General features: G+C 37.2%; 1 protein-coding gene and 1 long non-coding RNA gene across 2 annotated transcripts; both read right to left on the bottom strand.

Moving 5' to 3' along the window:
- Window positions 1-6,806: 6,806 nt before the first annotated feature.
- LOC144464725 (uncharacterized) lies at window positions 6,807-8,432 on the bottom strand. Its single transcript, XR_013492361.1, has 2 exons — window positions 8,098-8,432; window positions 6,807-7,199 (listed from the first exon to the last, which is right to left on the bottom strand). It is a non-coding gene; the product is annotated as an uncharacterized LOC144464725 (long non-coding RNA).
- A 1,014-nt stretch (window positions 8,433-9,446) lies between these two features.
- LOC117261258 (uncharacterized) lies at window positions 9,447-15,292 on the bottom strand. The gene is made up of 8 exons (XM_033633603.2): window positions 15,106-15,292; window positions 14,703-14,824; window positions 13,813-13,871; window positions 13,236-13,559; window positions 12,752-13,075; window positions 12,379-12,504; window positions 10,221-11,055; window positions 9,447-9,542 (listed from the first exon to the last, which is right to left on the bottom strand). Exons 3-7 carry the CDS (start codon window positions 13,862-13,864, stop codon window positions 11,027-11,029), a joined length of 855 nt encoding a protein of 284 aa, XP_033489494.1. The 5' UTR covers window positions 13,865-13,871; window positions 14,703-14,824; window positions 15,106-15,292; the 3' UTR covers window positions 9,447-9,542; window positions 10,221-11,026.
- Between the last annotated feature and the right edge of the window lie 1,327 nt (window positions 15,293-16,619).

Consider the following 16,619-nt stretch of genomic DNA (forward strand, 5'->3'; position numbering starts at 1 on the left):
TAATTTCAAAATAGTTGGTGACAAATGAAAAGAAGAAATGCCTGATTTAACAGGAGAACAGTTTATAATGAATAAGAGTGTATTTATTTGTCACAGAAAGAAAATATTTTTCTAAAGGGTTTAGTTTATTGCTGTTTTTACAGACAGAATTTTGGCAAGTGCTGTTACATGATTAATATTTTACATGATGTTTATGCTACATCTTGTAATTAACAGCTCAGGAGAGAATGCCACCTTCGGAGACACCTGGAACAATAAAAAACAAAACATGAACAAGCCTAGAATTAATTATTAAAAAAAGAACATTTTTATAGCACATCTTTGTGTAATTTAAAGTGTTTTCCCCACACATTATATTAATGATGCTCAGGTTAGTAACTGTGAAGGACTTATTAGATAAGTCAGAAAAACCTGCAGTGTTTAGCTGACTCCATCCATCAGATGTGAGATTTGTGAAAATTATATGGCTACATTTAAATTTGATTCAATTAACATTAAGGAGGAGGCGTATTTATAATTTTGATATTGCCGTTTCTTGTATTTTTGTACTTATTTTGCATGCCTAGTTTTTTTAAGTTTTTAAGTTTAAATTTTGAAATCTTTAATCTGGCTCTTTCCTCTTGACTGCTGTAACACTGGAATTTCTCAATTATGGGATCAATAAAGGTGTGTCTTATCTTTTCTTATCGTAATTTAATGTTAAAACACAGTCTGTGTTGTTTCATCCTCGTCGTTAACAGAGCTGTTTCACTGCTGGACAGATGGTGCTTTCATGAAACTGAGCTGTTGGTGCTGTATGACCTGAGAAAACAAAGAAACAGGGCTCTGGCATTCACTGATGCTCAAGAGGTAGAAAACCTACAACAACCAGAATCACTGTGCCACACTGGACTAATAAACACTCCTACAGGTTTATTTGACATACAGTAGGAAACAATATCGCAGCTCACTGCTTACACTGATCTCAAATAACATTTTAACAGGTAAAATATGTTTTTGAAAAACATTCTGTGTGAGAAATAGGCAAAGCAGTAACAGAATCTTGGTTCATATTTTATCAGCACTGCCTGGTTTTACTGTTTGATGTCAGTACTTTTAGCCTCCATTTTTACAAAACAGAGAAAAAGTATGGCACCCACTTCCTGACATGCTAAAGTACAAGCTGTATTTTGACAGCCCCAGAGCCAGTGAAAAGATTTGAGCTGGGAGATGAGCAGGGAGATCTGGGTGCTGGTAAGATGGAGGGAAGTTATCACTTTTCATTTACACATAATGCCCATACTGTTATGATACAAAGCGGGTTCAAAATGGGCAAAGTGTCCCTTTGCCCATTTTGGGCATTAAAAATGCAGCTATATAGAAACCACTTCAGCCCAGATGCGACAAACAGGACTAACCATGACACACCAAGACCTGAACTTAGATAAGAAGGATGATAGTAGCTAATGTGGAAATGACATGTTCTTACCTTCATTCACAGTGTTGGGACTTGTTTTCTTATGTACGTAGCAGATACCAAGACACAAAGCCAGAAGAAGTAGAGTGACAACACTAGTTCTCACAGCCAGAACAACAGGGGAGTGAGAGATGGAAGCTAGAAAACACAAACAAATATCAGACCATATTCAATACTACAATGATGCAGACATTTCTTTAAATTCTGTACCTGTGCAGTCTGTCAGATGAAAAACTGTTTCATCTCTGCTGATGTTGTTTGAAACACGGCACGTCAAGTTTCCTGTCAGCTGACCATGTAAACTGAGTATAACATTAGCCAGTGACTCCATGTTTGCTGTGCTGTCGCTCTGGGACTGACTGTGGCCTCTGGTCCGCATCAGTAGGACATCATCTAAAGTTAAAATTATTTCTACTTCATCTCCCTCAGAGGAGCAGCTGATGTTCATCTGTTCTGGTGACAAACACGTCTGAGAAACAGCTGGCTTTGACACTGGAGCTGGAAGACAAACAGAGAGTAACATAAAAAGTGTCTACAGTACAAAATGCAAAGTAGAATCCACTACGAACTCTGTTAACTATGGAGCCATGATCTCATCCAGTGCCTATTTTTGATAGTAAAATAAAAAACAAAAAACCTTTCCAGGGCTAAAACAATTTAGTAACTATTCAAACTTTTCATTAGAAAGAAGGCTATGGCTATGTGTGTATAACACTTAAGAAACACACCTAACAAAAAACTGACAATGTAAATTGAAAGATTGGGTGTGTAATAAGATATTGCCTCAAACCCAACAGAGACAATGTACTAAGGCTAATCTGAATAAGCTTCTGAACCAGGTAATCAATATCTTCTATACCATTACCCCCAAAATCCCAAATACCCTGTAAATTAAGAAGTAGTTATCCAACAGAATTATATATAATTATTAGTTTTTCTCAGACAAGAACATTTAAACTGACAGGCTTACAGATACGCTAGCAAGATGTCGAAAAAGTCAAGTGTCTGGAATAGTGTTAAAATGTACCAGGATGACCCAAAACTGATACTGTGGGCAGCCCTAAAACATACTTTGATCAGCCTTTGTGTCAGTAATGTTATCTTAACACTGAGGTTAGAGTTAGATGATAGTGAAATAATCAGTGATGAAACATGAAATAATATGAGCATTTTGCATCAGTATGTTTAGCTTTATAAATTAAAGACACCTTATTTAGAGGTGCCTACATATTTAACATAGAAATGTCTATGGTGAAGAATATTAGCAAAGTTTAAAAGGTCTGGTTAAATTCTTGTATCAGATAAAGTAGATTTTTTTTTCATCCACAGTTGGAATCAGACACATTTTTTTTGGTTACGTTTTTTAACCTACCTTGTATTACTAGATGCACATTCACTTTTTTCAATAAATGCCCATTAGATCCAAATTCTTCCAGCACATAGTTTCCAGTGTGTCTCTTCATTGCTTTTCCCAGTTTGATTGTTCCATTGTTGAAGAGTGCAGGCTGATTCAGGTATTCTTCATGCAGAGTCACTATCCGATGTTTTACTTTTTTCAAAATGATATGTTTATCATCCTTTATTAATGTAATATCTGTATTAGATGTGTTTGACAGTTGAAAAATCAACAGCTGTCCCACTGCTCCAAAACATATCTGAGATCCTAAAAAAAAAGAGCAATAAAATTAATGAAGCGCTGTAAAACGCATTCATTACAGCAGGGAAAAGGAAATGATACAAGGCCATTCAACATTTATTATGATATCATTATGTTTTACTGCCAAAGTTATATTTTTCTGTAAATCTAACTTTAGCTGCATTCCTCAGTGATTGTCTCTGTAAACTTTTCTGCCTTAATTCTGTTAAAAAAAACAACAGTTTTCTACTGAGTTATTGTCTATACACTGAGTGTAAGAAATATGTTAGCACAGTTAACTGCACAAATACCTGTCGCCAGAGCTGTTGTCACCAGAGCTGCTGTTGTCAGAGCGGTGAAGATCATGCTGATGGAAATCATTCTTTTTCTAACGTGACACAGAAATCCCACATTATTTCTATTTTAAATGTATCTATCTACTGTAAAATTACAAATTGTGTTAATAGTTAGTTTGGAGTTAAAAATACCATTTTTATAAATAATAGTAAACAATATGACTAGCACATATTGACTGTTTTAGAAAACTGATAAGAGTTAATAAGCTCTTAAATTTATCACTCTCTACAAATGCTAAAAAAATTACAACGTTGCTGCTCATTTTAGATAACTTTAGCACAAGATTAAAATATAACACTGTCGCCTACCTTCTTCACAAAGGTGTGATGTCTTCTTCCTGGCTGTTAGGCTGACTTGTGAATTTTCCAATAACAGAAGGCTGGTTTTTGCTGTTGTTGTCTGGTTGTTTATTGTGCCAATAAAGGAAGTGGTTAATGCGTTGTCAGCCACAACTCGCCAGCACACAAAGTGAACATGTTATATCTGGCAGTGCTCAGATATAGACTGTAGATGCAAACTGTGGCTTCTCAGACTTGAAACAATGTGCTGCAAGTCTTTGTTGTAGATTTTCTACCGTCTTCAAATTTCTGAGTTCTCATTTGCTGTGTGAGATGTTTCTGCTTTTCTTTATTTATTCATGCCTCTGCACTGGCAATAGCCGTGGCTGGGCACAGAGACATTATGTTTTTGGCTTTTCTGTCCATCCCATTCTCGTGAACGCGATATCTCAAGTATGCCTTGAGGGAATTTCTTCAAAATTTCTATTTTGAGTCAAAGATGAACTGATTGTATTTTGATGGTCAAAGGTCAAGGTCACTGTGATCTTGCATGTCTCATTCTCGTGAATGTGATATCTTTAGAAAAATACTTTGTGGGAATTTCTTCCAATTTGTCTCAAACAGCCAAAGTCAAGGTCACTGTGACCTCACACAACATGTTTTGGCCCTAACTTTAGAATTCATTCGCTAATTATGACAGAACTTTACACAAATGTTCTTAACTTTATTTATGTCCCCAAGGGGCAATTGATTTTGCAGCAAATGAAATGATAAAAAGATGACTTTATCCAAATGGTCAAACGTCAACTTCACTTCACTGTCATCATAATGTTCCTCAACACTTTTCTAGCCGTTCAATGTCATTATTCACAAAGAAGAGGGGCCATTTGGTCAGAGACTGAATTGATGACTAAAATTGGATTGTATTGTTAATGTGCTAACTGGCTAACTACTGTCATGATGTGTCATGCAGGTCAGCCCTAGGTTTTAGTTATTGCAGTGTGTTCATGTGCGACTTTTTGGCCGAGACGTGAGGCGACGCGACAGTCTGCTTTTGTCCCTGAAAGTTCTCTGGTTTGGTGTGTCTGGGCCTTAAAATGTCTGTCCTTGACTACACTGACTTGTATGTGTGCAGAGTGTGCTACTACAGAGGTGTTGTCAGATTCCTCTACTGAAGGAGGTGATGCCGGTGCCTTCAAAAATATCTGGATATTTTTGAAGGCACCATGGCGGCGTGTGGATGGCCGGAGGAGGAGAGGGCTATGCGGCGGTACACACCATGCTCTGCTGGACACAGGCTGCAACCAGACCATTATCCATCAGCGCTTGGTTCAACCCGGGGGCATTGCTGGAGGCCGGGGTTTATGGGGCAGACTTTGGGGGTGCGTTCATGTGCATTGGGGAAAGGTGAGTTGTGTGCTGTGTTTAGCGGGGAGATGGAGACACCCGACACTGCCGAGGGAGGGGGCAGCTTTGGAGGAGCCTCTACCGGAGTAAAGTAAGCTTGCTTGATTTACCAATATTATCTAGTGGGCCACATACAGTACATTTTGAGAGACAAGCCTCAGGCCGTTTGAAATCATCACATTGCAGGCTACAGTTGGCCCCTGGGCCAGACTGTGGACATGCCTGCCTCAGAGCTTCAGCATTACAGAGCATTCAGGCTGAAAATAGCCCTGAGGTAACTAAAATGATACAAAACAAACACCTAATTATTTTCAATATTTTTTATTTGTGCTCACTGACTAAGCAAAGCATGCCTACTTTTGTGTTGTGTGAATGATTGTGAGGCTAATGAAAGGTGTTTTGAAAGGTGTACATGGACACAGCGTCTATGTGGCTCTCAGAGTGGTGCTCACTGCTTTTGCAGTTAGAGTTCCTACGTTATCTGTAGGTTCTTGTTAGGTAGTTGTTATGACACTCTGGATGCTTGTCAGAGCATGGATTCATAGTTGCTACAGTGTTCTGTGTGACTAAGCAGTACTGAATGGTTATTAGGGGATACCCTGTGGTATTCCAGGCATTGCATTGTGGGTAATGGTTTCTGTGATGTCTTGTGAGGTTTCTGATGTTATTTAGGTGGCTCTTACTTTTTGAGGGGTTGTGGCAAGGTGGTTGCTAATGTGTATGATGTAGTTGATGTCAAAATACTCTGTGCTTGTTGTGGAGCACTAGCACTAAGACCAGCAGTAGCAGTAGTGACAATGACATCAGCACCATGGACAGAGACACAAAAAGAATACATGTAGATCCAGCTCTGTAAACCATTTTATGGTGAGAAAGCTTTTTCTATTTCCTGTTTGATGTGTGCAGACTGCGTTCATGCCAGTTTTCAGTGTATAATTGGGGATTTAATGTTTACTTAAGCTTCTTCTTCAAGCGCTTTTGGCAAAGGCTAAAAGTACAATTTCACTTGCTCTTTAAAATAAACACATCGATAAAGTTGTGCAACTAAACACACCTTCAGTACACAACATTACTCATCAGACTCATCTCTCTCATTCTCAAGGCTGCATTATAGCAACAGTGGTGTTTGTGACTGATGTGTCAGTGTTGGATCCCATGAAAGTAGCATTAAATGTAATTATACGAGAAAAGTTGAAGTACCTCGACATTGTGCAGTACTTGACTTAATGTAGTTACTGTCAGGTTACATGTGAGGACCTCTGGCTCCACCTTGTGGTCAAATAATGACACTGCATTCTATGGGACACTGCAGTGGCGACTACCTGCTCTCTGCACAGTTGCTGAGGAGCTGAATTGTGAGGACAAATGTTCTTTTTTATTTAAAGTTGTCACATCTGATTTTGTCATTTCGATGGACTTAACGTTTTAAATGTATCATGTCACAGTGGTTTGATGCTCTAAGAGGAGATGTGAAAGCATGGTCCAGAACCTGATCTCACTGAAGTTCATTTTATGTTTAAAGATATCTCTCCACTTAACTTTTAACCAGCTGTTTGGAGATTTAGAACAGGTGTTGCCTTTCACCTTGATGGTGTGTGAAATACAGACAGGAAACAGTAAAACACTTGAGTGAAAAAGGAAATCAGTTGATTGTGTTGATCATTGGCACCAGTAAGAATTTGATTAGATATTTATTTAGAAAAAATCTTATACAATGCAGACACAATTACAAAGCAAATCACTGTAAAATAACTATGTCGCATTTGGAAAGCAAATGCATAAAGGCAAAAAAACAAAACCTAAAAAAAACAAATAGTACAATTTCAAAATAGTTGGTGACAAATGAAAAGAAGAAATGCCTAATTTAACAGGAGAACAGTTATAATGAATAAGAGTGTATTTATTTGTCACAGAAAGGATATATAAATATATATATATATTTAAAAGGGTTTAGTTTATTGCTGTTTTTAGAGAATTTAGGCAAGTGCTGTTGCATGATGATTTATATGATGATCATGCTATGTCTTGTAACAGCTCAGGAGAGAATGCCATCTTTTGGAGACACCTGGAACAACAAAAAACATGAACAAGCCTAGAATTACTTTTAAAAAAGAACATTTTTATAGCACATCTTTGTGTAACTTTAAAGTTTTTTCTCACAAACAATATTACTGTAGATGCTTGGGTTAGTAACTGTAAAGGACTTCTTAGATAAGTCAGAAAAAAGCTGCAGTGAGATTTGTGAAAATGATATGGCTACATTAAAATTAGATTCAATTACCATTAACTGGAGGCGTATTTATAATTTTATAGTAAAAACATAGTCTTTGTTGCTTCAGCCTCGTCATTTACAGAGCCGTTTCACTGCTGGACAGATGATCCTTTCATAAAACGGAGCTGTTTTGCAGTCATTTTTACAATACAGAAAAAAGTATGGCGCCCACTTCCTGAAATGCGGAAGTACAAACTGTAGTTTGAGCAACAGCCCCAGAGCCAGTGAAACGATTTGAGCGAGGAGATGAGCAGGGAGATCTGGGTGCTGGTAAGATGGAGGGAAGTTATCACATTTCATTTTACACATACTGCCCATACTGTTATGATACAAAGCTGGTTAAATATTGGCAAAGTGTCCCTTTTAAATGTCTCTATTGAGACACAAGGTTGATGTGTGAATGTGATACTTTGGTTCAGTTTGAAGGACAGGAAAACTGACAGTTCCCCAGTCAAGGAAGAGGATGATTCACATAGCTTCACTTAGCAGAATGCTTTACAATAAAACATTTCAGAGTATGTGCCATAATTTCTTCAAATGAAGTTTCTCATTATCCTCCATCCACATTAGAAATGCTGCAATATTGAAACCACTTCAGCCTATATATGACAAACAAGACTACTGACATTATACCAAAACCTCAACTAAAATAAGAAGGATGGTAGCTAACCTAGAAATTATATTCTGTTACCTTCATTCACAGTCTTGGGTCTTGTTTTCTTATGTACGTAGCAGATACCAAGACACAAAGCCAGAAGAAGTAGAGTGACCACACCAGTTCTCACAGCCAGAACAACAGGGGAGTGAGAGATGGAAGCTAGAAAACACAAACAAATATCAGACCATATTCAATACTACAATGATGCAGACATTTCTTTAAATTCTGTACCTGTGCAGTCTGTCAGACGAAGAACAGTTTCATCTCTGCTGATGTTGTTTGAAACATAATTCAACACACAGGTCAGAGGTACTGTAGATGCTCATTAAATAATCAGTGTTGTTATTGTTATTATTATTGTTATATATTTTTACCCACCTTGTATTACTAGATGCACATTCACTTTTTTCAATAAAACCCCATTAGATCCAAACTGTTCCAGCACATAGTCTCCAGTGTGTTTCTTTATGGCGTTACCTAGTGTGATTTTTCCATTGTTGAAGACTTCAACCTGATTCACATATTCCTTATTCAGAGTCACTATCTGATTTTTTACTATTTTTAAAATTATATATTTATTATCTTTTATCAACCCCATATATGTATTTACTGTATTTGGCAGATGAAAAGTCAACAGCTGTCCCACTGCTCCAAAACACAGCTGGGCTCCAGCAGTCTCAGAAAGATTGCATTCAATAGACCCTGAAAAAGCCAAATAAATACATAAATAAAATGCTGTGAAATACAGATAAGAGCATTTTTGCTTATTTATTTCAAGCATTTGATGTCAGTAGGACAAAGGGAATAAATTAGACCGTTTCAAATGTTTATTTATTTTCTGTTTTAACAGCATTTCTACATTCAACAATTGTCATTATTATCTTATCTGGATCTCATCTATGCACCATACAGTTAACTGCAGTAACGTACTTTAATGTACCTTTTGCCAGGGCTGTTGTTGCCAGAGTGATGAAGATCATGTAGATGGAAATCATTGTTTTTCTGTTGCAACATATAAAGCAAATGTAAGTTTGAGTGCCACATTTTATTTCTTTTAACTTTATTTTTATTTATTTTTAAGATTAGTTCTTAGCTTGAAGTTACAAAGTCAAACTCAGTAAAAAAGAAGCCTAAACAATATAAATGAAATGCATGGAGTATTTATTTTCATAATCAGACATGAGCCGTTTCACAAAAAAATGTTGAGAAGAAATTTTTTACCTCCCTGGATTTTAGAGCCTCTCCAAATTATGAAATCACAACCCTATACAGTGGTGACCCTTAAACCAAGCTGGTTCAGTGAGGATGACTCCATATCGCTAAAGTGTTTCTGCTTACTTAAACTATTTCAGCATACTGTAAGATTAAAAGCTGTTACTTACCGCCTTCACAATAACGTGCTGTCGTCTCTGTGGCTGTTTAAGGCTGACCTGTGAACTTTCCACTCAGAGAAGGCTCTTTTCTTTTCGTTTTGTCGTCTTGTGTGAAGAAAATCAAGGAAGTGGTTAACGTGTTGGCACTCAAAACTTGCTCGTTAACAAAGTGAACATCATATGTCTGACAGTTCTCAGAAAGCACTGCACACGCAAACTGTGGATTCTCACATTTGAAATAATGTCTAATATGCTGCAAGTCAGATTTTATACTGCGTTTAATTTTTTAATATTTCGAAAACAGCCTGTGGCGTGTGAGATTTTCCCATCTGGATGACGTTTTCCCTGAAGAACTTTCTTAATGAAGTTACAACATATTATTTGTGAGATTATGACCTAAAATGTAAGTGTATTATTGGCAGCCATGAAACTTTTTTTTTATTACACTCATTACTTCGACCCTTTATATTATTCTGTTCATATATTGTGACCACTTTGATTTAAATAACTCTACTTCTACTCCCCTGTGTGTAGTCTATAAGCATCATATCACCTTATAATACATTGTTTGTAGGACATTATCATTGAGTTATAAGGAGATATAGGATATTTTAAGTCTTTCTAATGTACAGCGTCAACACCAATTACACCAAAACTGGCCTCAGATCAACCTCCATCTGCAAAGTAACTAAAGATGTTAAATAGCTGCAGTGAAATAAAATGAAGTAAGCATTAAATGCTATCACACAAAAAAAATACAAGTACCTCAACATAGTGCAGTACCTTATTAAATGTAGTTACTTTCAGGTAACATGTGGGAACCTCTGGCTCCACCCAGTAGTCAAAGTGATCACTGCAATTCTTGGAGCTTTCTAATGTGTGATGTCACTGTGGTTTGGTGTTCTAAGAAGAGATGATGAAGCATGGTCAACAACCTGATCTCATTGAAATTCATTTTACTTGAAAGAGGTCACCAAATTTTTAAACAGCTGTTTTGAGACTTCGAACAGGTGCTATCTTCACTTTTTTCCATTTGATTCGATGGTTACTATAATGACACGCAGACAGGAAACAGTACAATGCTGGAGTGAAAATGAAATCTATTGATTTTGTTGCTCATAAGCACAAATAAGACTTTCAATAGACGTTTATTTAAAAGCTATAATACAAAGCAAATCACTGTAACAAAGCACTTTTGTATTTTGAAGGCATGCATGAAGGCTTAAACAAATTGCTCAGTTTCATAATTGTAGCTGACAAATCAAAAGAAAGACTGCTTAATTTACAGGACAACAGTTTATAGTGAAATATATTATAGCTGTACATTGATCAGCCAACACATTAAAACCACTGACAGGTGAAGTGAATAACATTGATCATCTGGTTACAATGCAGCGTTCTGCTGGGAAACCTCGGGCCCTCTTCATGTGAATGCCACTTGACACGTTCCACCCACCCAAACACTGGCTGTTTGGTGTGTTGTCACAACATTTAATTTTTAAAAGGGCTTTAGTTTATTGCTTTTATTACAGACAGAATAAAGGCAAGGGCTGCTTTGCTACAATATGCTACATCTAGTAATAAACAGGTCAGGAATGATTGTCATCTTTGGAAATACCTGTAGAAACAAAACATAAACAAGAATGACGTAAAAAGAACATTTGTTATAGCACACCTTTGTGTCCTTTAAACACTATTACTGTAGATTCTCAGGGCCCTATTTTCCAATCTGCTTTTGTCTAAATGAGTGATAGGATGTTCAATATTTGACATTTCTCCAGTACGAAGCTAGGGCTGACCTGCCTGCAGCCCGTGAGTGCGCGCACTATATTAAATAATAGGGCACTCAGACAGCGTCAAACAACGTCAAAATACGTCCATTAAAAATGTATTTTTTTTTTCACACAGACTCGGATTGTTAGTATAATTATCCGACAACATAACGGAAAGGAGAAATGAACGTCTGTGTTTACCTTTAGCTGGATTCAGACATGTTCCTCTGCCTGTTGCTGCTCCCTCTCTCTCGTCGTCCGCTCTTCAATTTCAGTGAGCTCTGCCTTTTTTTTTTTTTTTTTTTTTAACCATGACTACTCCAAACAGAGTAACTCCTCGCGTTTGTAAGGTCACTCCAGCGGTAACTTCCTGCAACAACACAAATCTCGCAAGACGTGAGATTTCAGAGCCAGACTTTCCCTCTTTGAGTGAGTGTTTTGACTTGCCACAACAAACATGTCCGAATTTTTACCCAGTTTTGACCAACTGGATCTGTACATGGACGTACATGGATGCAGAGCTCATTGAAACTGAAGAGCGGACGAGGAGAGAGAGGGAGCAGCAACAGGCAGAGGAACATGTCCGAATCCAGCTGAAGGTAAACACAGACGTTCATTTCTCCTTTCTGTTATGTCGTCGGATAATTATACTAACAATCCGAGCCTATCTGTGTGGAAAAAATGCACTTTTAGTGGACGTATTTTGACGTTTTTTGAAGCTGTCTGAGTGCCCTGTTATTTAATATAGCGCACACTCACAGGCTGCAGGCAGGTCAGCCCTAGCTTCGTACTGGAGAAATGTCAAATATTGAACATCCTATCACTCATTTAGACAAAAGTAGATCAGAAAATAGGGCCCAGGTTGAAAAAAACATTAGTTCCCCTTTAAATGACATCTGTTGAGAAACTACGTGAACATGCAGTTGAGTTTACATACAGTTTGAAAACAGTTCCCCAGTCAAGAGAGAGAACTTCACACACAACACGCATCTGAGTGTGTGCCATAATTTCTTAAAAGAACTTTCAAATTATCCTCCATTCACATCCAAAATGCTGCTATATTGAAACCACTTCAGCCTATATATGACAAACAAGACTACTGACATTATACCAAAACCTAAACTAAAATAAGAAGGATGGTAGCTAACCTAGAAATTATATTCTGTTACCTTCATTCACAGTCTTGGGTCTTGTTTTCTTACGTACGTGGCAGATACCAAGACACAAAGCCAGAAGAAGTAGAGCGATAACACCGGCTCTCACAGCCACAACAAGAGGGGAGTGAGATATGAAAGCTAGAAAACACAAACACATATCAGCCCAAAGTAATGACTGTAGTGATGCAGACATTTTGTTGTGATTCTCAAGCCTCATTAGTTACAAAAAAACTGAACAAAAGTGTTAATCTGTCCCATCTAGATGGGAAAAGGGCAAAATAATTCATGTTTATCTTAGATTTGGCAAGATGTCTGCCTCATTGGTGTCCTCATGAGGTAATGTGGATCCAAAAACTAGGAACTGACACTTCTTTAATTTCTGTACCTGTGCAGCCTGTCAGATGAAGAAGTGTTTCATCTCTGCTGACGTTGTTCCAAACACGACACATCACGTTTCCTGTCAGCTGACCGTGTAAGCTGATGGTAACATTCAAAAATGTCGGTTTGTCTTGTTCAGTTTTACTCCTTGCCTTTGACTGCGCATTTTCTGTTGAGCTGCTCTGGGACTGGCATTGAGCTCTGGTCTGAATCAGTGAGTAACCATCCAAAGTCAGAATGAACTCTGCTTCATCTCCCTCAGAGGAGCAGCTGATGCTCATCTGCTCTGGTGACAAACACTTCTGAGACACAGCTGGCTTGGACACTGGAGCTGGAAGACAGAGAGTAACATATACAGTGTCTTCAGTTAGAAATACAAATTAGAAAACACTACCAATTCTGTTGACCATAGACTGTGTCCCAAATGTAATGTTCGCTCAACATACAGTTCTGATGATGAGATATTTATATACACGTATATATTTACCCACCTTGTAGTTCCAGATGCATTTTCACTTTTTTCAGTAAGACCCCATTAGATCCAAATACTTCCAAGACATAATCTCCAGTGTGTCTCTTCATTGCATTTCCTAGTTTCATTGTTCCATTGGGGAAGACTTCAGGCTGATTCAGAAATTCTTCATGAGGAGTCACTGTCTTGTTTTTGACTTTCTTAAAAATTGTATGTTCATTATCCTTTTTCAGCCAAATATCTGTATTTGCTGTATTTGGCAAATGGAAAATCAACAGCTGTCCCACTGCTCCAAAACACAGCTGAGCTCCAGCAGGCTCAATGAAGTTGCACTCGATAGATCCTAAATAAAAAGCAAATTAATAAAATGCTTATTGTAAGAAACAGATGAGAACAATTTGGGTCTAGCATTTCATTTCAGTGTTACTCTAAACTTTTCATTAACATTTTCGTTACAGCATTTTATGATATCATTTTTTTATGTTTTATTTTGCTGCTTAAGTGTTGAAATAAACATCGAATAGAACTTAAGCTGCATTTCTAAATTTGGTATTTCATTAATTTCTCTGCCAATCTCCAAAGACTGAATTGAATACCTTTAGCCAGAGCTGTTGTTGCCAGAGCGATGATCATGTAGATAGAAATCATTGTTTTTCTGTTGAAACACAAAAATCAGATGTTATTTTGAATGATTTATTAGATTTGCTCTAATTTGATTTTATAAATAGACTTTGAAATGACTAAATTCAAAGCTGGTTGTTTGAAGTTAAGTCAATTGTAAAGGTACAGAAGCATATTGCATTCACTTGACAAATTAAAAAAAAAAATCTGTTTTATTGAGTAATTTTTTTATTTTTCTGTTTTTCGGTATAATTTTTTCTTTTTTTGGTAATTTTTTTTCTGTTTTTCATGGTATTTTTTTTTGTTTTTCAGGGTAATTTTTTCTGTTTTTCTGAGTTTTTTTTTCTGAGTTAAGACAGCAATAGAACAACAGACGCTTTCATTCCTTTCTTGAGAGCTCGATATAATGGAAGCAAACATGACCTGATTGTTTAGTTTAATCCAGTTTTACTTTGTTTTGGGTTTGAGACACTGGGAGATACTCTTGTCTTTAAGTCATATAGATGGTCAGGTGCCTGCGTAAAGTCGACAAACTAATGATAACACCATAAACTAAACAAGCAGGTCATGTTTGCTTCCATTATATCGAGCTCTCAAGAAAGGAATGAAAGCGTCTGTTGTTCTACTGCTCTCTCAACTCAGGAAAAAAATACTCAGAAAAACAAAAAAACAAAATATCACGAAAAACAGAAAAAAATTACACCGAAAAATAAAAAAATTACTCAATAAAACAGATTTTTTTTTATTTGTCAAGTGAATGCAATACGCTTCCGTATTAAGGTGCTGTATGCAATTCTGGAGAAAGATTGTTGATTATTTCCCATATCGTCAAATACCAATGCTTTGGGGGTGCCCACTAGCTCACCTCGTCGAGGGAACACCCCATGCATGAAGGCTTTGTCCTGCCTGCACTGGCCGTGAGCTCAATTCAAACCTGCAGCCCTTTGCTGCATGTCTTAGCCCCCCTTTTCCCCCTTCACTCTGGATCTGTTTAATATACACAAAATGCCAAAAAATTACCTTTAACAAAAAATACTAATGCTTTGGGTTGCTGGACGGACCAAACCACCAACCCAAAGCATCAGTATTTGACTCAACAATCAACTGTTTTTCTAAATATTTGCATACTTAATAAAAACTAAGCTGGAACAGTATGTATAGTGTGTACGGATTGTTTCAGAAAATAGATAAGAATCGATACCATTTCAGATTTTACACCCTAAATAATGAAAAAAATACACAATTCAGCAAATTCAGCTGTCACTTACCTCCTTCACAGTGGTGTTCTTTGTGACTGTTTAAGGCTGACCTGTGAATTTTCCACTGACAGAAAGCTGGTTTATGCTTCTTTTTTCTTTTTTGTCTTGTTGTATGATAGTAGTCAAGGAAGCGGTTATGGTGCTGTCACCCACAACCGGCCAGTGAACACGTTGTACCTGGAAGCTCTCAGATGAAGATTTCAGACACAAACTGTGGTTTCTCAAAACTGAAACAATGTTGACTGCTCTGTGAGTCTTTGATGCAGATTATCATGTGATGTGTGGATGTGAATGGTTCTATCTTCCAAAAATATGTTTTGCCTTTCTTTCTTTTTTATACTTAGATTATACTAGATTATAGCAAATAATCTTTGCTTCTAATTCATTTTACAGAGCAGCCTGATACGGAGGGAAGGGGGGGCACTAAAAGCAAATATTATAGCAGATACACATTCAGAAGTTCATACTGTTGGCAGTATTTCATTTTCACATACCTGCATTTGTAAAGGACTGTGATAATACAGGAAGTATATTGTGCACTTTGATTGGGTGAGTTTGGCCTCTGAGCTACTTGGTGGGTTGAGGTGGTTGTGGTGACATGCTCTATTTCTGCAGCTCGTTGAAACTGCTACAGTTTATGCAGACTTTTGGGTTGTCAGCACTGCATTCTCTCTGCAAATACTGCAGTGTGATTAGTCAAGGGCGGAGAATGACAGGCTTATCAAAATTCAGTACTTACAATCATGCAAAGAGGAATCTGATCCCTTGTGAATACCATACAACTCAACAAGTACTGTATGTGAACCTCTTGCATCAGTTTTAAATTCTGTAAAGATCAAGTTGCACTTAAATTAATTCATGTAAATGCTGTGATGAGACTAAATTGGTGCAATTAAACACAATTGACTTAGAAAAAGGTACACTAGCATATTCAGGTATTTGCGAAATGTAAAAGTTAATCAGTTACTTGTGAACTTCGCTGTATAGAATCATGTAAATGGGTTAATTACGAGCATTGCCTTTTATACACTCCGGCTTCCTGCCGTGTGATTTGTCCTGCCGTACACAGAGTAATGCAAGCATTTCATTTGTGACTTCGCACTTTGTTCTACTGCAGATATTTTAGTTTTTAAAAGCTGTTTAGAAATAGCCACAGTTGATACCAGCGCTTTTTATAAACGCAGAGCACTTAAAACTAAATTTTAAAAAAAACAAAGTGCGAAGAGGACAGAGGTCTTTCTTTACTTTAACTGCAGGTGCAGGCCAAAAAGCCAACAGGTGTGACTGTTTCAAGTGTTTATCAAACTGGTACCAAATTTTATTTCCCTTAGTCCTTACATTTTAAGGTGACCTACGTTTGGCCACTCCTCTGCACATATTACCAGTTTCTCAGAGAAATATTATTTGAAGGACACTGCTTATCATACTATTTCTCATGTCATATATTTAAATGCATAGCCAAATGTTTTATTTACAAAACCGATACAGTACAGTACTCAGTGCTCACAAACATCTGCATCACT

Source organism: Epinephelus lanceolatus, chromosome 11, assembly GCF_041903045.1.
Source record: "Epinephelus lanceolatus isolate andai-2023 chromosome 11, ASM4190304v1, whole genome shotgun sequence".
Taxonomy (NCBI): Eukaryota; Metazoa; Chordata; class Actinopteri; order Perciformes; family Serranidae; genus Epinephelus; species Epinephelus lanceolatus.

What these genes read in the sequence shown, in the direction of transcription:
- LOC117261258 (XM_033633603.2), bottom strand. Translation starts at nt 13,864, where the DNA reads ATGATTTCTATCTACATGATCATCGCTCTGGCAACAACAGCTCTGGCT. An exon ending in AATGCATCTGGAACTACAAG is followed by an intron (nt 13,076 to 13,235) that starts GTGGGTAAATAT and finishes TCTGTCTTCCAG; the next exon opens with CTCCAGTGTCCAAGCCAGCT. An exon ending in TCATCTGACAGGCTGCACAG is followed by an intron (nt 12,505 to 12,751) that starts GTACAGAAATTA and finishes TGTGTTTTCTAG; the next exon opens with CTTTCATATCTCACTCCCCT.